This window comes from Monodon monoceros, unplaced genomic scaffold (assembly GCF_005190385.1).
Source record: "Monodon monoceros isolate NGI ecotype Baffin Bay Population unplaced genomic scaffold, NGI_Narwhal_1 Super_Scaffold_21, whole genome shotgun sequence".
NCBI lineage: Eukaryota > Metazoa > Chordata > Mammalia > Artiodactyla > Monodontidae > Monodon > Monodon monoceros.
This window is the reverse complement of record NW_021703778.1, coordinates 78,186,683-78,213,053: the sequence shown is the minus strand read 5'-3', so window position 1 is coordinate 78,213,053 and position 26,371 is coordinate 78,186,683. Positions and strand designations below refer to the sequence as shown.

Sequence of the window (26,371 nt, the reverse complement as noted above, 5' to 3'; positions counted from 1 at the left end):
ATATGAAGATAAAATATGCAATATTCAAATCCTGAAAAATTAGATTTTATAATTGAAATTAATCACAAAAAAGTAAACAGTTGTATATGCTGTACCTGTTTTGTCGTTTTATGAGTGCCCTGAATTGTCCTCTTTGATTTTCCACCAGTTTGACATTTAGATTTTCCTTCAAGGCAAAAATAGATAAATATATAGATCAACAAATAGATAATATAAAACTGAACTATGCAAATTATCCAGGCATACTAACACATAATCTCCTTCCAGAGACCACAGAACAATCTATACATGGCCAACATGAACTACAGATGTCATAAAAAACAAATTTCCAAGGTCCCAGAGACTGCTTTTATTGAATGGCTTTCTCAGAATAGGAAGAAAATCAACTTCTTCAAGAAGTCAGATAGTCTGATAATTTAAAAACAAAATCAGGTTAGGGACACTCTTCAGCTTATATATAGCTCCTTTGAAAATAGTTCTTTGAATTCAAATTTTAGTTTGACAATAAAATTAAGGATACATGTTTTTTTTGTTTGTTTGTTTTTGCAGTACGCGGGCCTCTCACTGCTGTGGCCTCTCCCACTGCAGCGCACAGGCTCCGGACGCGCAGGCTCAGCGGCCATGGCTCACGGGCCCAGCCGCTCCGCGGCATGTGAGATCCTCCCGGACCAGGGCACGAACCCGTGTCCCCTGCATCAGCAGGCGGACTCTCAGCCACTGCACCACCAGGGAAGCCCAAGAATACATTTTTTTACCATATAAAAACTCAGTATTTTCTGTTTTAATTTACCTGATTTATGGAATATATAGTTTCATTTTGAAAAGGGACATTTTCAGTTCTTTGTATTTCTGCAGCAGATACAGCTTTCTCACATGCTCTTTTTTATAAGAAAGACACTAACTACTGTTTTATAATCACTCTATTCTTGAGAGCTATTCCAAAACAGGAGTAAAATCCTGTAATGTACAACAGACTCGTTTCCCTTTTTGCAAAATAATTTTGAGCCAAGACCCCTGAAGCAGTACAAATGAAATGAACCATAACACCTACTATCAATTTATCTGCACATCAGAGGGCCTCCCTCACTGTTCTACCAGGGGTGGAGGCAGAGAACTCCCCACCCCCTACACAGCCTTTTATTCATCCTTTCATCATAGAGAACAATGTATCAGAGGCTTCTTAGAATATCCAGAATAATCAGCTTAGAACAAGTACCAGAGGAGACAGGAATAAAACAAAGAACAGAAGAAAACTTTTAAAAATTGAATTATCATCCTCAGAAACATTTGAGTATAGATGACAGCCATAAAACAAGAACGAGTTGATATTTTTTAAAAAGCAAAATAAAAGATTTTTCTGTAAGTGGCAACGTTTTAACAATATAAAATAATCCTTAAAAATTATGAAGTTAACATTTTTCCTTTGTCATCATTATTATAGATATTCAGAACGTTCTAATTCTTTGTGCTCTTATTTCCATTAGTTTGCAATAAGCATAAATGAAGCTTTAAAATAGTACTGGCCGGGCTTCCCGGGTGGCACAGTGGTTGGGAGTCTGCCTGCCAATGCAGGGGACACGGGTTCGAGCCCTGGTCTGGGAGGATCCCACATGCCGTGGAGTAACTGGGCCCGTGAGCCACAACTGCTGAGCCTGCGCGTCTGGAGCCTGTGCTCCGCAACGGGAGAGGCCGTGGCGGTGAGAGGCCTGCGCACTGCGATGAAGAGTGGCCCCTGCTCGCTGCAACCGGAGAGGGCCCTCGCACAGAGGCGAAGACCCAATGCAGCCAAATTAATTAATTAATTAATTAAACGAATTTTTTAAAAAAAATAGTACTGGCCAATTTTTTATGTACTTATGTGCAATATCAGGATATATACAGATATAGGATTCATTATTATATTTTCTTTCCTTTTATGTTTTTTGAGTAGAAGCAATTTTAATAATAACACCTTCAGACTACATTGTGTTTTGAATAACCCATGAAAAATGAGAAAATTTCATAAAACAGTATTTATAACATAGAGCAACCATGAGATATTTCTAGGTTTCTTGCCACTTTTGTACTAAATAATGCTGATATATATTTTCTATAAAAGAAATGAAGTAATAGTAAGCTCCATATGACAATTTTAGCTAGTAAGGAGCTAGATTTAAAAAGAAAAATTTAATTTCCACCTCTATTTAATAGTTTTTGTGATCCAAAAGAACTGCTCTCTAAAAATACCTAATAAGACTGACAAATGAGTGAGGTGGATGGACCTAGAGTCTGTCATACAGAGTGAAATAAGTCAGAAAGAGAAAAACAAATACCACATGCTAACACATATATACAGAATCTAAAAAAGAAAGAAAAGTGGTTCTGAAGAACCTAGGGGCAGGACAGGAATAAAGACAGACGGAGACGTAAAGAATGGACTTGAGGATAGAAAAAATCTTAATCTCCTAAACTTTAAAAAAAAAACTAATCTGCCAGTCATAATAACACACCCAATTTCATTCCTATGTGAAACAGTGAAACTAACAATATCATTTTCATTTGTGTATTAGGTAAGATAAAAAATCAATTAAAAATTATTTCTTATTTAATACATACTAATTTGCCCAAGACTTCTAATTATAAACAGTCTTCAGTCTGTCTACTGTTCAAGACTAAATGCATTCTTCTAATTTACAACAAAAATGAAACTTTTTTTTTAATACATACCATCATCATCTTTGCTTTCTAGTGGAACACTCCAAGCTATTAGGTTTCTTGCTGTACGACCCTCCTCTGCAACTATTCTCCTTACTTTGTCATGACTATTGGAGCGCTGGAATGAAGCCTATGCACAGAAAAGAGAACATGTATTAGTTTATTAAATTAGTCAACATAAAAAATATATCTGGCAGACAAATTCATCATTTCTATTACTTTCTCAGAAAGGAAACACTTAAAACTAATTTGGGATCGGAAAGGTGCTTAGACAGAAATAAGAGTAAGTCCCAGATCTTTTTTACTTCTAAAAAGACTGAATTTTACAACTTTAAAAATAAATAAATCATTTCAAGAATGAATTCAACCTAAGGTTTGAAAAACTGTCCTAAGGAGCACAAACACTGCTGTGTACCCATTTCAGCACCACTCCCCCGTATGTATCACAGGTTAAAGAGGGTACATATTCCCTCTGAAAGCTCTCGGCAACAAAAAATGTTTTCAAGACTCCTATTTTTTTCCCTACAGATAATGCTAAAGTAAATTTTCACTCAGCTGTAAATTTCCACTGCATAATTTTATCTCCAAGTTATTGGGATCTAAATAATAATTCCTGTAAACTAACATATTTAAGTTGCAAAATTTTAAACTCTGCCCTACTGCACACAATGTGTATACGTATACATGTAAGTGGTGTGTGTGTGCGTGTGTGTATTCTTGCTTTCTCTAGTTCCACACAGCTGAAAGCAACACTAGCCTACAGGTTCAGCCCCAACAAAACCCTGGGCCAATGGAAGCCAGATACAGTAATGTAAAGGAAATTACCTTCCCACTAATGAATGCTATATGAAAATAGCCCACTTTTTTTTTCTGTTGTAATAAGATCATGGATGCCTTTACTGTCTTCTTTTGCTTCTCTATATTTTTATTTTTTTACTTTTTTTTTACTTTATTCTTTTGTAACATCTTTATTAGAGTATAATTGTTTTACAATGGTGTGTTAGTTTCTGCTTTATAACAAAGTGAATCAGCTATACCTATACATATATCCCCATATCTCCTCCCTCTTGCGTCTCCCTCCCACCCTCCCTATCCCACCCCGCTAGGTGGTCACAAAGCATTGAGCTGATCTCCCTGTGCTATGCGGCTGCTTCCCACTAGCTATCTATTTTACATTTGGTAGTATATATAAGTCCATGCCTCTCTCTCACTTCGTCCCAGCTTACCCTTCCCCCTCCCCGTGGCCTCAAGTCAACCTTCTACGTCTGCATCTTTATTCCTGTCCTGCCCCTAGGTTCTTCAGAACCAGAAAATAGCCCATTTTTATAAGTCAAGAATCTATGAAAAGAAAACGGCTCTAAAGCATCCCTATGAGCACAAGGATGCAGCCTCCTTGCCCAACCCTTAACTCCATGTGGGAAATATACCTCTTTCTGAAAAGAATTCACTCCTGGCCCAGCCCAAAATCCTAGTCCAACTAATGAACGAGTTCATCTTCTCTTCTGGTTCTTGCCAGTCTAAACTCTTAGCATCCCTGGAATCCTTAGTCAACAACAAATTTACTGGACAATTACTATGTGCCAAGCACTGTGTAAAACACCGAGAAGAATACAAAAATATAAGGTAATATACGTGTCCTCAAAGAATTAACAATCCAAATGAGTGAACCAAACACATAAGAGCAAAAACTAATATATGAATTAATCAGTATGGTATCTAGTCTCCAGATGCCCCCCTTCCCCTCAATAAACCACTCCTGCTGGTGTTCATGCCCTTGTGTAATCCCCTCCCCTTGAACCTGGCTCTGTGACCTGCTTTTTGACCTGTACAATGAGGTGGAAGTGACACTGCGTAATTTCTGAAAATAGGTCATAAGAAGCTTTGCAGTCTCTACCTGGGTCTCTTGGAATGATCCTTCTTGGGATATTTACTCTTGAAACCCAGCCATCCATGCCATGAGAAGCCAAAGCCACCAGTAGAGAGACCACGTAAAGTCAGCACTGATGGACAGGCCCAGCTGAACTCCCAGCTGACAGACAACATCCACTGAGCCATCTTGGACATTCCAGCCCAGTCAAGCCCCCGGATGAATGCTGCCATCCCAGCACCCCAGGCACCCCAGGGCAGAAAAACCACCTAGTCAACCCATAGTATCATGACAGGTAACAGGAACTATATGTATGCACACTAATCCACAATAAACACATCTGTATTTCTGTATCTATCTGTATAGAGATATTGAAAACTGTGAGCTATATTAATACCTCTGATACCTCTGATTTCTTTTTTTAAATATTTATTTATTTATTTTGGCTGCACAGGGTCTTAGTTGCAACACACGGGATCTTCCTTGCAGCATGCGGGATCCTTAGTTGTGGCATGCAGGCTTTTTAGTCGCAGCAAGTGGGCTTCTTAGTTGAGGCATGCAGACTTTTAGCTGCGGCATAAGGAATTCTTAGTTGCAGCATGCGGGCTTCTTAGTTGCAGCATGCAGACTCTTAGTTGCGGCATGCATGCGGGATCTAGTTCCCTGACCAGGGATCAAGCCCAGGCCCACTGCACTGGGAGCTCAGATTCTTACCCACTGGACCACCAGGGAAGTCCCAATATCTCTGATTTCAATCCTACATCATAGGTTCATTTTAGCCTTCCCCTTTCCTTATTTGTAATTTCTTTCTCCAACAGTAAGAAATCCAGCTCTCATCATCTAAAATATATTTACTTACCTGTTCAATTCTAATATATACATAAAGTAGTTTCAAAAAAAAAAAGGGGGAATTCCCTGGCTGTCCAGTGGTTAGGACTCTGCGCTTTCACTGACGAGGGCCCAGGTTTGATCCCTGCTCAGAGAACTAAGATCCCACTAGCCACGCCATGCAGCCAAAAGTAATAAAAAATAAATAAATAAAATAAAATAAAGTAGTTTCATAACTGCTAACCCATATCTCTGGGAGAAACACACTTACTAACAAGATTATATTTCTATACAGTTCCGTCTTTAGCCTTACAGTGTCCAAAGTACTAAATTTTGTTTTCCAAAATTACTTAAATTAGTTCGTCTCATCCTCAACCCTTCAGTGTGGTTACATTATATACCTGTAATATGTTACTCTTTAGTTTCTGGGTTGCCCTCACGTACTGGTAAATTTTAATTGCTGGCTTATTTGGGGAGTATGTGAAAGAAAGGCAACACATGTTTCTCAAACAAAAGAACGTATTAATTAGTATGACTTTGAGAGAAGAAAAAAGTCACTACACTCTAGGGCAGGGGTCCACGAACTTCCTCTACAATGGGCCAGACAATAAACAATTATTATTTTAGGCTTTGCAGGCCATACAGTCTCTTATGACAACTACTCAATCATGCCATTTTGTGTGACAGCAGCCATACACAACATGTAAACAAATGGGTGTTGCTCTGTGGGAAATATATATTACTGTTCAGTTTGAAATAAATTCAAATTTTGGAAAAGTTACAAATTAGCACAAAGAATCCTCAAAATATCCTCATACATTTTTTTTCCTAAAACATCTGAGAATAAACTGCAATCATCATATCTTTTGCCCTTAAGTACTCCAATGTGTATTTCATATATCCAAAGACACTCCCCTATATAAATATACTACAACTATCAAATTAGGAAATTATCATTGATCCAAATTATTATCTAAATTAGAGTAATTATTTAAATTTCACCAACTGTTCCACTAATGTCTTTGATAATATAAAGCTGACAACAGAGAGAGGGGGAAGATGGCGGAAGAGTAAGACTCGGAGATCACCTTCCTCCCCACAGACACATCAGAAATACATCTACACGTGGAACAACTCCTACAGAACACCTACTGAACACTGGCAGAAGACCTTAGACCTCCCAAAAGGCAAGAAACTCCCCACGTACCTGGGTAGGGCAAAAGAAAAAAGAAAAAAAATAGGGACGGTACCTACACCAGTGGGAGGGAGCCATGAAGGAGGAAAGGTTTCCACACACTAGGAAGCCTCTTCGCGGGCGGAGACTCCGGGTGGCAGAGGAGAGCGCAGCGACAGGGGTGCAGAGGGCAAAGCGGAGAGATTCCGCACAAAGGATCGCTGCCGACCGGCACTCACCAGCCTGAGAGGCTTGTCTGCTCACCCACCGGGACGGGCAGGGGCTGGGAGCTGTGGCTCGGGCTTACCTCGCATCGCAGGGAGAGGACTGGCGGCGTGAACACAGCCTGAAGGGGTTAGTGCACCACGGCTAGCCGGGAGGGAGTCCGGGGAAAAGTCTGGACCTGCCGAAGAGGCAAGAGACTTTTTCTTCCCTCTTTGTTTCCTGGTGCGTGAGGAGAAGAGATTAAGAGCGCCGCTTAAAGGAGCTCCAGAGACAGGCACGAGCCGCGGCTAACAGCGCGGACCCCAGAGACGGGCAAGAGATGCTAAGGCTGCTGCTGCCGCAACCAAGAAGCCTGTGTGCAAGCACAGGTCACTATCCACGCCTCCCCTCCAGGGAGCCTGTGCAGCCCGCCACTGCCAGGGTCCCGGGATCCAGGAAAAACTTCCCAGGGAGAACGCACGGCGCGCCTCAGGCTGGTGCAACATCCTGCAGGCCTCTGCCGCCGCAGGCTCGCCCCGCACTCTGTGCCCCTCCCTCGCCCTGGCCTGAGTGAGCCAGAGCACCTCAATCAGCTGCTCCTTTAACCCCGTCCTGTCTGAGTGAAGAACAGACGCCCTCTGGAGACCTACATGCAGAGGCGGGGCCAAATCCAAAGCTTAGCCCCGGGAAATGTGAGAACAAAGAAGAGAAAGGGAAATCTCTCCCAGCAGCCTCAGGAACAGCGGATTAAATCTCCACAATCAACTTGATATACCCTGCATCTGTGGAATACCTGAATAGACGAGGATCGTACCAAATTGAGGAGGTGGACTTTGCGAGCAAGATTTATTATTTTTTCCCCTTTTCCTCCTTTTGTGAGTGTGTATGTATATGCGTCTGTGTGAGATTCTGTCTGTATAGCTTTGCTGTCACCATTTGTCCTAGGATTCTATCCGTCGGTTTTTGGGTTTTTTTTTACTTTTTTAAAAAATTTTTTTCTTAATAATTATTTTTTATTTTAATAACTTTATTTTATTTTATCCTCTTTCTTTCTTTCCTTGTACTTTTTCTCCCTTTTATTCTGAGCCGTGTGGATGAAAGGCTCTTGGTACCGCAGTCAGGAGTCAGTGCTGTGCCTCTGAGGTGGGAGAGCCAACTTCAGGACACTGGTCCATAGAGACCCCCCAGCTCCACATAATACCAAATGGCGGAAATCTCCCAGAGATCTCCATCTCAACACCAGCACCCAGCTTCACTCAACAACCAGCAAGCTACAGTGCTGGACACCCTATGCCAAACAACTAGCAAGACAGGAACACAACCCCACCCATTAGCAGAGAGGCTGCCTAAAATCATAATAAGGCCACAGACACCCCAAAACACACCACCAGACGTGGACCTGCCCACCAGAAAGACAAGATCAAGCCTCATCCACCAGAACCCAGGAACTAGTCCCCTCCACCAGGAAGCCTACACAACCCACTGAACCAACCTTAGCCACTGGGGACAGACACCAAAAACGAGAGCTACAAACCTGCAGCCTGCAAAAAGGAGACCCCAAACACAGTAAGATAAGCAAAATGAGAAGACAGAAAAACACACAGCAGATGAAAGGAGCAAGATAAAAACCCACCAGACCTAACAAATGAAGAGGAAATAGGCAGTCTACCTGAAAAAGAATTCAGAGTAATGATAGTAAAGATGATCCAAAATCTTGAAAAAACAATAGAGAAAATGCAAGAAACATTTAACAAGGACCTAGAAGAACTAAAGAGGAAACAAGTAACTATGAACAACACAATAAATGAAATTAAAAATACTCTACAAGGGATCAATAGCAGAATAACTGAGGCAGAAGAACGGATAAGTGACCTGGAAGACAAAATAGTGGAAATAACTACTGCAGAGCAGAATAAAGAAAAAAGAATGAAAAGAACTGAGGACAGTCTCAGAGACCTCTGGGACAACGTTAAACACACCAACATTCGAATTATAGGGGTTCCAGAAGACGAAGAGAAAAAGAAACGGACTGAGAAAATATTTGAAGAGATTATACTTGAAAACTTCCCTAATATGGGAAAGGAAATAGTTAATCAACTCCAGGAAGCAGAGAGAGTCCCATACAGGATAAATCCAAGGATAAACATGCCAAGAAACAGATTAATCAAACTGTCAAAAATTAAATACAAAGAAAACATATTAAAAGCAGCAAGGGAAAAACAACAAATAACACACAAGGGAATCCCCATAAGGTTAACAGCTGATCTTTCAGCAGAAACTCTGAAAACCAGGAGAGACTGGCAGGACATATTTAAAGTGATGAAGGAGAAAAACCTACAAGCAAGATTACTCTACCCAGCAAGGATCTCATTCAGATTTGATGGAGAAATTAAAACCTTTACAGACAAGCAAAAGCTGAGAGAGTTCAGCACCACCAAACCAGCTTTACAACAACTGCTAAAGGAACTTCTCTAGGCAAGAAACACAAGAGAAGGAAAAGACCTACAATAACAAACCCAAAACAATTAAGAAAATGGGAATAGGAACATACATATCGATAATTACCTTAAATGTGAATGGATTAAATGCTCCCACCAAAAGACACAGACTGGCTGAATGGATACAAAAACAAGACCCATATATATGCTGTCTACAAGAGACCCACTTCAGACCTAGGGATACATACAGACTGAAAGTGAGGGGATGGAAAAAGATATTCCATGCAAATGGAAACCAAAAGAAAGCTGGAGTAGCAATTCTCATATCAGACAAAATAGACTTCAAAATAAAGACTATTACAAGGGACAAAGAAGGACACTACATAATTATCAAGGGATCGATCCAAGAAGAAGATATAACAATTGTAAAGATTTATGCACCCAACATAGGAGCACCTCAATACATAAGGCAAATACTAACAGCCATAAAAGGGAAAATCGACAGTAACTCAATCATAGAATGGGACTTTAACACCCCACTTTCACCAATAGACAGATCATCCAAAATGAAAATAAATAAGGAAACACAAGCTTTAAATGATACATTAAACAAGATGGACTTCACTGATATTTATAGGACATTCCATCCAAAAACAACAGAATATACATTTTTCTCAAGTGCTCATGGAACATTCTCCAGGATAGATCATATCTTGGGTCACAAATCAAGCCTTGGTAAATTCAAGAAAATTGAAATTGTATCAAGTATCTTTTCCGACCACAATGCTATGAGACTAGATATCAATTACAGGAAAACATCTGTAAAAAATACAAACACATGGAGGCTAAACAATGCACTACTTAATAACGAAGTGATCACTGAAGAAAACAAAGAGGAAATCAAAAAATACCTAGAAACAAGTGACAGTGGAGATACGACAACCCAAAACCTATGGGATGCAGCAAAAGTAGTTCTAAGATGGAAGTCTATAGCAATACAATCCTGCCTTAAGAAACAGGAAACACCCCAAACAAACAACCTAACCTTGCACCTAAAGCAATTAGAGAAAGGAGAACAAAAAAACCCAAAGTTAGCAGAAGGAAAGAAATCATAAAGATCAGATCAGAAATAAATGAAAAAGAAATGAAGGAAACGATAGCAAAGATCAATAAAACTAAAAGGTGGTTCTTCAAGAAGATAAACAAATTGATAAACCATTAGCCAGACTCATCAAGTAAAAAAGCAAGAAGACTCAAATCAACAGAATTAGAAATGAAAAAGGAGCAGTAACAACTGACACTGCAGAAATACAAAAGATCATGAGAGATTACTACAAGCAACTCTATGCCAATAAAATGGACAACCTGGAAGAAATGCACAACCTGCCAAGACTGAATCAGGAGGAAATAGAAAATATGAACAGACCAATCACAAGCACTGAAATTGAAAGGGTGATTAAAAATCTTCCAACAAACAAAAGCCCAGGACCAGATGGCTTCACAGGCGAATTCTATCAAACATTTAGAGAAGAGCTAACACCTATCCTTCTCAAACTCTTCCAAAATATAGCAGAGGGAGGAACACTCCCAAACTCATTCTACGAGGCCACCATCACCCTGATACCAAAACCAGACAAGGATGTCACAAAGAAAGAAACCTACAGGCCAATATCACTGACGAATATAGATGCAAAAATCCTCAACAAAATATTAGCAAACAGAATCCAACAGCACATTAAAAGGAGCATACACCATGATCAAGTGGGGTTTGTTCCAGGAATGCAAGGATTCTTCAATATATGCATATCAATCAACGTGATACACCATATTAACAAATTGAAGAAGAAAAACCATATGCTCATCTCAATAGATGCAGAGAAAGCTTTCGACAAAATTCAACACCCATTTATGATAAAAACCCTGCAGAAAGTACGCATAGAGGGAACTTTCCTCAACATAATAAAGGCCATATATGACAAACCCACAGCCAACATCGTCCTCAATGGTGAAAAGCTGAAAGCATTTCCACTAAGATCAGGAACAAGACAAGGTTGCCCACTCTCACCACTCCTATTCAACATAGTTTTGGAAGTTTTAGCCACATCAATCAGAGAAGAAAAGGAAATAAAAGGAATCCAAATCGGAAAAGAAGAAGTAAAGCTCTCAGTATTTGCAGATGACATGATACTATACATAGAGAATCCTAAAGATGCTACCAGAAAACTACTGGAGCTAATCAATGTATTTGGTAAAGTAGCAGGATACAAAATTAATGCACAGAAATCTCTGGCATTGTTATACACTAATGATGAAAAATCTCAAAGTCAAATTAAGAAAACACTACCATTTACCATTGCAACAAAAAGAATAAAATATCTAGGAATAAACCTACCTAAGGAGACAAAAGAGCTGTATGCAGAAAATTATAAGACACTGATGAAAGAAATTAAAGACGATACAAATAGATGGAGAGATATACCATGTTCTTGGATTGGAAGAATCAACATTGTGAAAATGACTCTACTACCCAAAGCAATCTACAGATTCCATGCAATCCCTATCAAACTACCACTGGCATTTTTCACAGAAATAGAACAAAAAATTTCACAATTTGTATGGAAACACAAAAGACCCCGAATAGCCAAAGCAATCTTCAGAACGAAAAATGGAGCTGGAGGAATCAGGCTCCCGGACTTCAGCCTATACTACAAAGTTACAATAATCAAGACAGTATGGTACTGGCACAAAAACAGAAATATAGATCAATGGAACAGGATAGAAAGCCCAGAGATAAACCCACACACATATGGTCACCTTGTCTTTGATAAAGGAGGCTGGAACGTACAGTGGAGAAAGGACAGACTCTTTAATAAGTGGTGCTGGGAAAACTAGACAGACACATGTAAAAGTATTAGATTAGAACACTCCCTAACACCATACACAAAAATAAGCTCAAAAATGGATTAAAGACTTAAATGTAAGGCCAGAAACTATCAAACTCTTAGAGGAAAACACAGCCAGAACACTCTATGACATAAATCACAGCAAGATCCTTTTTGACCCACCTCCTAGAGAAATGGAAAGAAAACCAAAAATAAACAAATGGGACCTAATGAAACTTCAAAGCTTTTGCACAGCAAAGGAAACCATAAACAAGACCAAAAGACAACCCTCAGAATGGGAGAAAATATTTGCAAATGAAGCAACTGACAAAGGATTAATCTCCAAAATTTATAAGCAGCTCATGCAGCTCAATAACAAAAAAACAAACAACCCAATCCAAAAATGGGCAGAGACCTAAATAGACATTTCTCCGAAGAAGATATACAGATTGCCAACAAACACATGAAAGAATGCTCCATGTCATTAATCATTAGAGAAATGCAAATCAAAACTACAATGAGATATCATCTCACATGGGTTAGAATGGCCATCATCAAAAAATCTAGAAACAATAAATGGTAGAGAGGGTGTGGAGGAAAGGGAACACTCTTGCACTGCTGGTGGGAATGTGAATTGGTACAGCCACTATGGAGAACAGTATGGAGGTTCCCTAAAAAACTACAAATAGAACTACCATATGACCCATCAATCCCACTACTGGGCATATACCCTGAGAAAACCATAATTCAAAAAGAGTCAGGTACCAAAATGTTCATTGCAGCTGTATTTACAATAGCCAGGACATGGAAGCAATCTAAGTGTCCATCGACATATGAAAGGGAAAAAGAATATGTGGCACATATATACAATGGAATATTACTCAGCCATAAAAAGAAATGAAATTGAGTTATTTGTAGTGAGGTGGATGCACCTAGAGTCTGTCATACAGAGTGAAGTAAGTCAGAAAGAGAAGGACCAATACCGTATGCTAACACATATACATGGAATCTAAGAAGAAAAAATTGTCATGAAGAACCTAGGGGTAAGACGGGAATAAAGACACAGACCTACTAGAGAATGGACTTGAGGATATGGGGAGGGCGAAGGGTAAGTTGTGACAAAGTGAGAGAGTGGCATGGACATATACACTACCAAACGTAAAATAGATAGCTAGTGGGAAGCAGCCACATAGCACAGGGAGATCAGCTCAGTGCTCTGTAACCACCTAGAGGGGTGGGATAGGCAGGGTGAGGGAGGGAGACGCAAGAGGGAAGAGATATGGGAACATATGTATATGTATAACTGATTCACTTTGTTATAAAGCAGAAACTAACACACCATTTTAAAGCAATTATACTCCAATAAAGATGTAAAAAATAAATAAATAAATAAAGGTGACAACAGATATAAGCTCAATTATTCCAGAAGCTCTACAAACTCCAAGCATGATAAATATAAATACAAAGAAAACCATGCCTAAACCAACCACAGAAAAACTGATGATAGCCTGAAACATAGAGAAAAACTTAAAAGCATACAGAGGAGGGAAGAACAGCTCACCTTTAAAGAAGCAATGATACAGTAAGACTGACAGCTTTGAATTGCCCAGGAAGTGATAAAAGTAATAATTTATAATAAATACATGAATAACTTATTACTACCTATTCAGTAGAATAGTAGGGTCAAAACCTTGACTCAAGAGAGTTCAAGAGAATGTTGAGTGAGAAAATGGAGACAGTAAGTATAAATAACTTTTTTTGAGTTTTGTAATACAGGCAAAAAGAGAAAGAAGAAAGCAAAAATGAACAGAGAAGGTTTTTAAGATGGATGATAGTATGTTTTTATGCTGATGGGAGTGATCCATAGGAAGTGAAATTGCATATGTAGGGAAACAGGGAATAACCAAAGAAGCTAAAGCTGCGAGTGACAGGAACTGAGTTTCAGTGTATAGGAATGAACCAACCAGCCCAAACTATTAGGCAAACAAAGACTGCTCTCTTCCACTCTAATACTCTGTGCTATGAAGTTAACCCAAATTTCCCTCTCCAAAACTTGACTTTTTATATTTTTAAAATAAATACCTGCCTCCACATTCCTTCATTCCTCTGACCTTACCCTGGATATCCACATGGCATCTACTCACCTGACTCATAAGCTTTCGCTGAGACTCATTAGTCTGTGACCAATGTTCCAGCTCCATTCTGTGCAAAATACTTGAATGACCTCTTTTCTATTCCCATACTTTCCAATCAGTGTAACATCATAAAATCTCCTTTTGCTTAAAGACATCTCCCAATGATTATATAACTTAGATTGGCATCTATCATTTAGGTTACCTAAGCATTGTTTTAACCAAAATGTATCACTATTCCTTTCAGGCCAGATGAATACATTTAAATAGGTGGTCTACTTTTCATCTCTTTTTCAGATAATTCTCTTATGCAATCACAGAAAATTATATATATATATATATATATATATATATATATATATATATATATATATATAATCAGATCATAAAATCCACTATTCTTTACTTTATAACTCAAGAGTCTTCATAAAGTAATGAGTTTCTCGGAACTAAAATGACCACAAGATAGCAACACTGTAGTACTGCTAGACCAGAAAATTGGAAACCTAATATTGTCTTCTTCTCTAAACATTTCAGTTCTACCACAAATTTTGTAGTTAATTCTTTTATACTTAGTACACACACACATATTCAAAGAAAAAGCCACCAGCTCAACACTGTCTTCGTTCTTAATTCCAATACTTCATAAGGAAAAACATTATAACACTCATCTTGCAACACATGACTGAAAACCATTTTTCAGTTTAAAGCACAAGTGCCTTCTGCAGTATATGCTGAATGGACTCTTTTCAGTAAAAACTCATATATTATAATCAATTTTAATAATCCTATTCTTATAAAAATGTCAGTAGTAACTTAATGCAATTTTAAACATTTTAATTAAAGCATCAGGGTTTGAAATGCAATAAGTGAGTCTGAGATACTTCAAAACATTATAGATGTCTATTTCAAACAGTATTTTCACACAGGTTCTTTCTTCCAAGAGACTTAAACAAAATATATGTATTTTCATCCAAAGTCACAGTGTGCCACCTAGTGCCATAGGGAGATTTTACAGAGGCTTGTTCAAAAACTAAATGTTTCACCCAATCCAAAAATGGGCAGAGGACCTAAACAGACATTTCTCCAAAGAAGATATACAGATTGCCAACAAACACATGAAAGAATGCTCCACATCATTAATCATTAGAGAAATGCAAATCAAAACTACAATGAGATATCTCACACCAGTCAGAATGGCCATCATCAAAAAATCTACAAACAATAAATGCTGGAGAGGGTGTGGAGAAAAGGGAACCCTCTTGCACTGTTGGTGGGAATGTAAATTGATACAGCCACTATGGAGAACAGTATGGAGGTTCCTCAGAAAACTAAAAACAGAACTACCATACGACTCAGCAATCCCACTACTGGGCATATACCCTGAGAAAACCATAATTCAAAAAGAGTCAGGTACCAAAATGTTCATTGCAGCTCTATTTACAATAGCCAGGACATGGAAGCAACCTAAGTGTCCATCATCGGATGAATGGATAAAGAAGATGTGGCACATACATACAATGGAATATTACTCAGCCATAAAAAGGAACGAAACTGAGTTATTCGTAGTGAGGTGGATGGACCTAGAGACTGTCGTACAGAGTGAAGTAAGTCAGAAAGAGAAAAACATATACCGTATGCTAACACATATATATGGAATCTAAAAAAAAAAAAAAAAAGGAACAGAAAATGGTCAAAAGAACCTAGGGGCAAGATGGGAAAAAAGATGCAGACCTACTAGAGAATGGACTTGAGGATATGGGGAGGGGGAAGGGTAAGCTGGGACAAAGTGAGACAGTGGCATGGACATATATACACTGCCAAACGTAAAATAGATAGCTAGTGGGAAGCAGCCGCATAGCACAGAGAGATCAGCTCAGTGCTTTGTGACCACCTAGAGGGGTGGGATAGGGAGCGTGGGAGGGAGGGAGATGCAAGAGGGAAGAGATATGGTGACATATGTATATGTATAACTGATTCACTTTGTTATAAAACAGAAACTGACACACCATTGTAAGCAATTATACTCTAATGAAGATGTTAAAAAAAAACTAAATGTTTCAATAAAAAGCATACACATCAGCCTTAAAGTTTTTATGTTTGACTCTTCAGTATATAATCTAAGAAAGTAAGTGCTCAGAATGTTTACCAAGAAACATATATACCTCTTAGCAAGGCTCATCAAACAAAAGAAAAAAGAAGGCAAAAATAACCAATATCAAGAATAAAAAAGGAACATCACTACAGATTCTAGAATCTCCAGAAGTCAAAAACATAAAAGGATGTTATAAATAGTATCAATAAATTTGAAAATGTTGATGAAATGCACAAAATCCTTGAAAAACACAACCAAACTTGGCATAAAAGGAAACGGGAAAATCTGAGTATTTATTAAAGAAATTTTTAAATACTAAAGAAATATTTACTGAAGAAGTTCCACAAAAGATAATCCAGGCTCAGATAGGTTTCACTGGTGAATTCTCTTAATCACTGAAGGAAAAATTGCACTAAATTCTTCCAGAGAATAAAAAAGAAGGACCAAATTTCAACTCATAGAGTCCCACGTGACGCATTTAGGATATGAGAACCTAAGAGGACAAGAGAAGTAAATTACCCGTTCAAATTCTTTCAAAAGTAACAATGTGAAAATTACATATACATACATACACACTCACACTTGCAAACTGAATCCAGGTAAAACACCACAATCAAGTTGATTTTATTTCAGGAAGCAAGGCTGATTTAACATTTTAAAATCAATGAATGTAATTTGCCATATTAACAAAATAAAGGAGAAAAGTTTGATGCTCACTTCAGCCGATGAAAAAAGCATGTGATAAAACCGGACAATCATCCATGATAAAAATTCTTCACAAACTATAGCAAACAGCGTATTTAATGATAAAATCTTGAAAGAGACAAGGATGCCTACCATCACCACTTCCATGAATCACTGTACTGAAGTTCCTAGCCCATGTAATAAGGTGAGAAAAAGAATGAGAGGGAAAATATAAGGTGAACCTGGAACAGCTTGTTACACTAGAAAGTATAGAAGGACTCAAAGAATAATAGGAGCATATGAAAAGACACAAGAGCCAGTTTGAAGGAGTTTCCACCAGCTAAATCAGGGACAATCTGAGCATCAAAATAAATGGTAGTAATAGATTATAACAGTAAATAAATAAAAAATCCAGAAAGCCTGAAAGACAGACAGGCACACAGATAATTGGGAAGAAAGCAAATATTTATTATCTAATTTAATTAATATTTATTATCATCAGTGGATGCTGAAACTAATGGGTAGACAGTTTGATGAGTTGCAGGGTATTTACATAGCATCAAAGTATCTCTTGACAAATTAATTTCAAAAGAGAAAGCAAACTTTAAATAGAAGAACCTGAGAATACCCTATACTAACCAAGTGATCAGAGTCAACATGACCAATAGCAGGACAAACTGACATCATATGCTTCATGATGTGATATACTGACAAGGATACATCATCATTCATGTGATATTCTGCCAAAAATACAAAATCTGACTCTAATAATAAGGAAACATGACCCGAATCGAGTGACGTTCTTCAAAATAACTGTCCTGTACTCTTCGAAAATGGCAAAGTCAAAAAAAAGAGGCAAAGAAAGTCTGAGGAATTATTCCAGGTTAAAAGAGACCAAAGAGACATGATAACTAAATGGATCAAGAAAAAAAATAGCTATAAGAGATATTATTGAGATAATGACAAACTTTGACTACATTGTGGCTTATATAATAGTATTATATGAATGTTAAATTTCTAGATTTTGATAATTGAATTGTGGTCATGTAAGAGAATGTCCTTGTTCTTAGGAAACATACACTGAATATCTAGGGATAAAGGAGTATGCTAGCTTCAAATCGAGGCAGGAGATAGGTGGGCCCCAGGCTGAGCAGCTGGAATCTGTCCCCTGTGGACAGATACTCCAAGAGAAAGATAATGGCAGGAGCAAGGAGGAGGTGAGTCTTGCTTGGATAAAAGATAAAGAGACCACATATTTCTCATTTTTGAGGACTAGGAGACCTCTCCAACTACACGTGTGCAGAAAGGCTCCTCTGGGGTCAAAAGGGGAGGGGGCGCCACCCCATAACAGGTGGTGTCATCCTCCCCAGAGGCCTCTACACTGGAATCCATCTTGGCAAAAAGATGCACACACATTTCAGGGTGGGCCCTAGGACAGGTCCCCTGTGGGAAAGAAATGAGATAATTGGCCAAAGGTAAACAAAGACCAGGAAGAAGTGCCCTATGTAAGTGATTTGAATCACCTCTCTGGTGCACTCCTCCTCAATAGGGAGGACACCCACACCCTTTCTCTTCAGGTGTGTATCTCTGTCTTGCTTCTGTCTTAAATAAACTGTTTCTCTGTGCTCTCCCACTTGTGCTGTGTCTCTAGTAATAAACTTTGTTCCTGTTTTTACAGTTTTTGCCTCCTTGAGAAATTTATTTTTCAGTGAGGGGCAAGAGCCAGGGCAACTTTGCTTCTAGCCTCTAGTCCCTGGTGGTCAAGCGGTTAGGATTCCTTGTTTTCACCCAGGCTACCCAGGTTCACTTTCTGAGCAGGGAACTAGGATCTCTCTTCAGGACCACTCACTGCTGTCTCCTCGAGATCAAAATATTTTCAAATGGTTCATGGAAGAGTAATATATTTATGCACATAACATGCATATACTATATGCATGTTTGTGCAAATATATGTGTGTGCAAATACGTGTACATGTCTATAGGTACATATGTATATGTGTTTGTATGTTTACATGATCTTTTTTTTCTGGCTGTGCCGCATAGCATGTGGGATCCTACTTCCCCAACCAGGGATCGAACCTAGGGCCCCTGCAGTGGAAGTGCAGAGTCCTAACCACTGGACCACCAGGGAACTCCCTATGTGTAATTTTAGATACACATATTGTGTATATATACATTTATACACATCTGTATGTTTTATATACACACACATACATATAGAAAAAGAGAAAGAGAATATGAGAAAAGAGACAAAATTAGCAATTGGTAAAGTTAGTTAAAGAATATATGAGAATTCCTTGTACTCCTCTTGCAACCTTTCTTAAATTTGAAATTATAGCAAAATAAAAGGTGCTAAAAATAATGATAATAAAGGATGATATTTTCATGAACTTCAGGTAAAGAAAAGTCTTAATCGGGACACAGAAAGCACTAATCATAAAGGAAAAAACTAATAAACTGAACTTCACTGAAATTAAGAACAGCTTCTACTAAAAAGACATCATTAAAAGAATGAAAAAGCAAGCCACAAAGAAGATATATGCATAAAAGAAACAAAGGTCTTGTACCCAGGATAGACAGAGAACTCCTTAAATCAATCAGAAAAAGAAAGACAACCCAACAGGAAAATAGGCACTTCACAAAAGATACATAAATAACCAATTACCATACAAAAAGGTGCTCAAAAGCAGGCACCGGAAATACTAAATTTTTTTTTAAATAAATGACTGTACCGTATGGTGGTGAGGGGTTGGGGCAACTGCTTACACTGCTGACAGGAAGCTAAACTGGTACAACCACTCTGGAAATCTGGCATTATCTACCAAAGCACAAACCAGCCTCTGTTTATCTCTCTAGCCTCATCTTCCATTACTCTTTTCTTTTCTTTTCTTTTCGATAAATTGAGTCTCAGAAATTTTATTTTATTTATTTTTTTAATTTTATTTTTGGCTGCATCGGGTCTTTGTTGCTGCGCATGGGCTTTCTCTAGTTGTGGCAAGTGGGGGCTGCTCTTTGTTGAGGTGCACAGGCTTCTCATTGACTTGTTGCACAGCATGGACTCTAGGTGTGTGGGCTTCAGTAGTTGCAGCACACAGTGCTCAGCAGTTGTGGCACATGGGCCCTAGGGCACATGGACTTCAGTAGTTGTGGAGCACGGGCTCAGCAGCTGTGGCTCACAGGCTCTAGAGCGCAGGCTCAGTAGTTGTGGTGGATTCTTAACCACTGTGGCACCAGGGAAGTCCCTCCATTACTCTTCTTGTCTGTCATGCTCCAACCCCACTGACTTCTATTCAGTTCCCTACAGCCACCAAGCTCCCTCCTAATTCAAGGCATTTATATAGAATTCTCTCTGCTATTTAGAATGTTCTGCCATTCTACAATGTACATTTATTGGCTTCCTCCCCAGCATTCACTCCCTACATCTTTCCTAATAGTTCAATTTTGTTGGGGTCTCATGTGGTTCTAGAGAAGTAGACTTCATCCCTAACTCCAGGCAACCCATGACCTTGCCTAAGCCAATCAGCATATTCCACTCCTCCAGGCATAACAAGTGATTCTGGTGTAAGCATGTAACATAAGGTGATCAATACACAGTGGACTTCAGATCTTCTCCTGAAATATTGGAGAAAAGACTCATTTTCCTACTGGCCATACATGAGGGAATACAAAGTTCTGAAAACTGTCAGTAACCAACTGGAGACCTTAAAGGGAGCAAACCTTAAGATTATGGCAACAAAACAGAAGGCAGAACCAAGGGAAGAAAAGCAATCAAATCCTTGGTAAAACTGTTGAGCCAATAGATCAAGTCTTATCTCTACTTGCTACTGAAAGCATCCTAACTAAGACAGTGTTCCTCTTAGCCCAGCCAAGGCCTAATGATCTTTCAAGCCCCAATTTAATGGTACTTTCTCAGAATGAGGTATCTTCAACTCCCAGACTTGGCCAGGACCCCTTTTATATACTCGAATCAACTTGTACACCTTTGTAGCACATCTCACAATTAAATTTTAAATTATATAATTATGTGTTTACCATCTATGCTCCCCATTAGACTGTAAGCTTCTGGAGGACTGGATTTTGTTCATCACTCTAGCTAGTGTGTGCTAGCACAGTGCCCAGCACATAAATACATCATGAATGATGAATAATTGGAATGATAAAGAAATCGTCATAGATAGCTAGTGGGAAGCAGCCGCATAGCACAGGGAGATCAGCTTGGTGCTTTGTGACCACCTAGAGGAGTGGGATAGAGAGGGTGGGAGGGAGGGAGACACGAGAGGGAAGAAATATGGGGACATGTGTATGTATAACTGATTCACTTTGTTATAAAGCAGAAACTAACACACCACTGTAAAGCAATTATACTCCAATAAAGATGTTTAAAAAAAAGAAATCATCAATAAATAATTGACAAAATAAATACATCATGAATAAATGAACAACATCATTGGGAAATAAGGTGCTCAACATAAATCCACAAGTAAAGTTCTGCCCTGCTAAGCACAAATTCTTTCTGATTTTACCATTTTGGATGAAAATCTCTGAAACACAGTTCCCTGACTTCTGCAACAGAGACTACTGAAGCAACTTCCTCTTTTCTTGAAACTTTTAGGCTATCACTATAAACACCAACTTTTGTATGATATTGTAATATATAGCCTTCAGGAGCTATAGAAGGGCAGTGGATGACTGTCTTAAAATAAATGCACCCAGGCCAAAGTGTTTTTAGGCTTTTTGGGCTCTTTACTTCCTACTGATTTTGCAGAAAACAAAAACTTAATTCTTATTTTGTCTTCTTCCCTATCAGGCTATCAGCTGTCAATTCCTATCTGTTAGAATTCTGGGAAATGTACTACTATGTTTCTGAATAAGAAACTCAAGAATTCTACAAGTACAGTGAATATATTTTCTGTATGCGAATTATCTGTTATGGATGATCACAGGCATATTTCATTTACTTTCAGGGTTTTGGCCACATTCTTCAGAGTCACAATAAGCAGTGCTTTACTATACCTTTCCCATTAAGCAGTTTAAAAACAACACAGATCAAAAGGAAATACTATGCAGCTGTAATAAGGAATGAAGATCTCTAATGATCTAGGATATATTGCTAAGTGGGGGAAAAAAGTATTAGAATACGGTATCTTTGGATTTGAGAAAGAGAATGATAAATATATATAAATTACATACTTATATATTTTTCTTCTTTTTGAAAATATAAGCAATAAAGGATAAACCAAAAACTAGTCAAAATGATTACCCACGAGACCCATTAGGATAGCTACTACCAAAAAAAATAATAATAATAACAGGGATGTGAAGAAACTGGAACCCTTGCTCACTACTGGTCGGAATGTAAAATGGTATAGCTGCTGTGGAAAACAGTATGGAGGTTCCTCAAAAAATCTGATATGATCCAGGAATTCTACTTTGGGTATATAGCAAAAAGAATTAAAACTAGGGTCTCAAAGAAATATTTATACATCCATGTTCACAGCAGCATTTTCACAATAGTTAAAATGTGGGAGCAACCCTGTCCGTAGACAAATGAATGGATAAGCAGAATGTAGTATATACATACAATGGAATATTATTCAGTCTTAAAAAGTAAATTCTGACATATGCTACTACCTTAGAATAGTATGCTAAGTGAAATAAACTAGTCACAAAAAGACAAATACTGTATGATTCCACTTATATGAGGTACCTAGAGTAGCCATAATCATAGAGAGAGAAAGTAAAATGGTGGTTGCCAGGGGCTGGGGGAGGAAAGAAATAGGGAGTTATTGTTTAATAGGTATAGAGTTTCAGTTTTGTAAGATGAAAAGAGTTCTGAAGATGGACAGTGGTGATGGTTGCACAACTATATGAATGTACTTAATACCACTGAACTGAACACTTAAAAATGGTTGAGGGGCTTCCCTGGTGGCACAGTGGTTAAGGATCTGCCTGCCAATGCAGGGGACACGGGTTCGAGCACTGGGCCAGGAAGATCCTACATGCCGCAGAGCAACTAAGCCCATGCACCACAACTACTGAGCCTGTGCTCTAGAGCCTGCCAGCCACAACTACTGAAGCCCACATGCCACAACTACTGAAGCCCATGTGCCTAGAGCCCGTGCTCCACAAGAGAAGCCTACGTACCACAACGCAGAGTAGCCCCCGCTCGCCGCAACTAGAGAAAGCCCACGAGCAGCAACGAAGACCCAAGGCAGCCAAAACAAATAAATAAATTTTTAAAAATGGGTGAGATGGTAAATTTTCTGCATTTTACCACAATTTAAAACATGGAAAAGAAAAGATTGCCCACGAAGGGAAGAAGAGGAAGAAGAAAAGTCATACTTCTCTAAATGAATACTGTTTAATAAGAATTGTGAACCATGTAAACATTGCATATAATATTAAAACAAAGTAAAATCAAAAAGAAAAAGAAATATCAAAAATCAAAAAGAGGTTGAAAACAGTGGAATAATTTTTTCAGCATACTGAGAGAAAAATTAGTCAATCTAGACTTCTATACTCAGCAGACCACCTTTCAAAATTAGGGCAGGAAAAAAAAGATACCTTAGACAAACAAAAACAGAGCTTATTAGGACTTAAAAGGCCCTCACTATAAGAATTTCTCAGAATATTAAAGGCAGCAAGAAAACAATCCCAAATGACAGATTTAAAAAATTTAAAACTCAGAGCTTTTTTTATGTCTTTAAGATATAAAAGAAACTGGAGTGTGGAATGGGGCAGGATGAGATAGGAAAGGAGAATATAGGTAGAAACAGTCCTGCCTTTATACCCAAAAGAGGAGGCTCCTGCCCTGAGCCCTACACTTTAGGAGATTACACCTATCAAAATACCAAAACATCAAAAATATCAAAACCCAAAGATAATAAGTAACTAATTGAGGGTACAGGAATTAAGAGAGAGAGATTCACAAACTGAACTGAGACCTCCCCATCCTAAGAGAAGGCAATGAAGAGAAGGAAGGAGGCAAAGCACAGCCTCTGCGCTGAGAAACCAAGGTAAAAACATCTAATTTTACTTAAGAATGGCCACCCCCAATCTCCCAAGGAGGTGTCTAGGCAGCCTGGATTCCCCCAGAAACTGCTTTCCCTCCTCCTCCTGGGTTTGAGTGGGATAGTTTAAGAAGATACTTAGAACTGCCTTAAATCTTGAGTTAGAAAAGTAGAATATGGGGAAGGAGAACCCATCTGCCCAGACTCTCCAGGGACTTTCACCACATCAGTCCCCATCTAAGATTCGGAGACCACCCTGGCCCAACTTCCACCCTGCCAACCCCAGGGAGTATATTGCTCCTTTAAGAGCTGGCTGGGCCCTGGGTAGGAAAGTAAGTCAGGCTGCTGACATAACTGATTTATAACTTTTTAAGATTAAGACATTGTTAAAAAAAAAAGCTGACTTCCATTTCTATTCTTGCCCTAGGTTGTACAAATGTTAGGAGTGAGAGTCTATGGCTCTCAAGTTGAACAGTACATTCAGTCAGTTACTTTATTGTTGTGCTTTATAACAAATCTGTTCCATAGAGTGTCTTGAAGGTAACAAATATTACATCAAAAAAGAGAATGAATTAAAAATAGAAGGAAGGAAGGGAGGTAGAAGGAGGCTAAAAAAACTAAGGTTAATGCTTATGGTAGCTTGATCACTTACCATCATTTTTTAATTCCCTTCTATGCCAAGAAGTTCATTTACCACACAAATCCATGGGGTGTGACTCCTATAATAAAAAATACATAGTACATACTCTTAGTCATAACATTGTCATAAAATCATATTTATTCATAAAAGATAAAAATCTCATCCCCGCAAGTTTCTCATTACATTAAACAACAAAAACATCACCCCTTTATATTCCGTTTAGATATACTATAGCATGTTTTAAACACTCTATGCTGAATAATACCTCAATATCTCCAAAAAAAAAATAAATGGAAGAGAAAGAGTATTAATTACATAAATAGCCTATGACATTCCAATCCAAAGGCTTCAAGCTTTTTTTTTACTAAACACACACACACTTTATATCATGACTCAGTTCATACATACATGATTAACTGAAACAAAGTTTCATGAAGTAATATTTATCCCTATTGTGAGAGAGGCACTCTGATTATTTCCTATTCTATTCTATTTCATTTTTTAAATACTGCTTTCACTGAATTGATTTATGACCCACTAATGAACCCCAACTCAGTATACAAAACACTGTGTAACCTCTCCTTAGGAACTTGCAAAAACTGAGATTTTATCATAATATCTCAATTACAGAACATCTAATTCTCTACATACAACAGATCCTACTTTTCAGGAAACCTAGTTAATATTGGTCAACCCTTTATTCAAAGAAATCCAAAGCTAGGAAACTAGATAAAAAACAAGAGGACAGAGAAATTGTGAGAAAAAATGGCTTAACGCCATAACAAAAGCTACTGAACAAAGAAAAGCAAGCAACAGTTGGAACCCAACCTTCTGGGATGACAGCCTAGGTCCTTTATCTTCGTCAAGTGAATCTGCTCCTTTTAAAATGCAGCACTTCAAATGAAAGCATATGTTCACACAATAACTTACATACAAGTATTCACAGCAACATTATTCCTAATAGCCAAAAAGTGGAAAAAACCCAAATGTCCAAAAACTGTTGGATAAATAAAATGTACTATATCCCTGCAATGAAATCTTATTTGGCCATAAAATAGTATAAAGTACCGGTACATGCTACAACATAGAGGAATCTTGAAAACAAGATGCTAAGTGAAAGAAGCCAGTCATAAAAGACCACATATTACATAATTCCACTTATATGTAATGTCCAAAATGGGCAAATCAAGAGAGTCAGAAAAACAGATTACTGCTTGCCTAGGGCCAGAGAGCTGAAGGATGATGAGTTACTGCTAATGAGTACAGGGTTTCTTTTTGGGATGATGAAAATGTTCTAAAATTCAATAGGGTGACGGTTGTACAACTCTGTGAATATACTAAGAACCACTTTTTAAATGGGTGAGTTGTAGGGTACATGGATTATATCCCAGTAAAAATGTTATACTTTTAAAAATATACTACCTCTGTTCACAACTTCTCCAATGCCTCTACATCTCACTCAGAGTAAAAGTCAAAGTCCTCACAGTGGCCTACCACACCCTAAACCTTCTAACTCCCCATAAGTCTCTGACCATACCTCCTACTCCTCCCTTCTCTGGTGTTCATTCCACTTCAACCACACTGGCCTCCTTAAGTTCCCCAACATGCCAGACACACTACTTGCCTCAGGGATTTACAACTTAAAGTCCCCATCTGGAACACTCAAGATTAACTCCATCTTTGCCCACATGTCACTTTCTCAGTGAGGCCTTCTGACACGCTC

The 26,371-nt window shown here is 38.3% G+C and overlaps 1 protein-coding gene and 1 non-coding gene across 2 annotated transcripts in view; both read right to left on the bottom strand.

The window, feature by feature from the left end:
* The window catches only part of SCAPER (S-phase cyclin A associated protein in the ER), a 459,896-nt gene extending 435,168 nt beyond the window's left edge, over positions 1-24,728 (bottom strand). Inside the window, 3 exon segments of the mRNA XM_029238862.1 lie at positions 96-166; positions 2,707-2,824; positions 24,661-24,728. Coding sequence (XP_029094695.1) covers positions 96-166; positions 2,707-2,824; positions 24,661-24,666 — 195 coding nt within the window. The 5' untranslated portion in view covers positions 24,667-24,728.
* TRNAG-UCC lies at positions 19,057-19,129 on the bottom strand. Its single transcript has one exon. It is a non-coding gene; the product is annotated as a tRNA-Gly (tRNA).
* Positions 24,729-26,371: the final 1,643 nt, after the last annotated feature.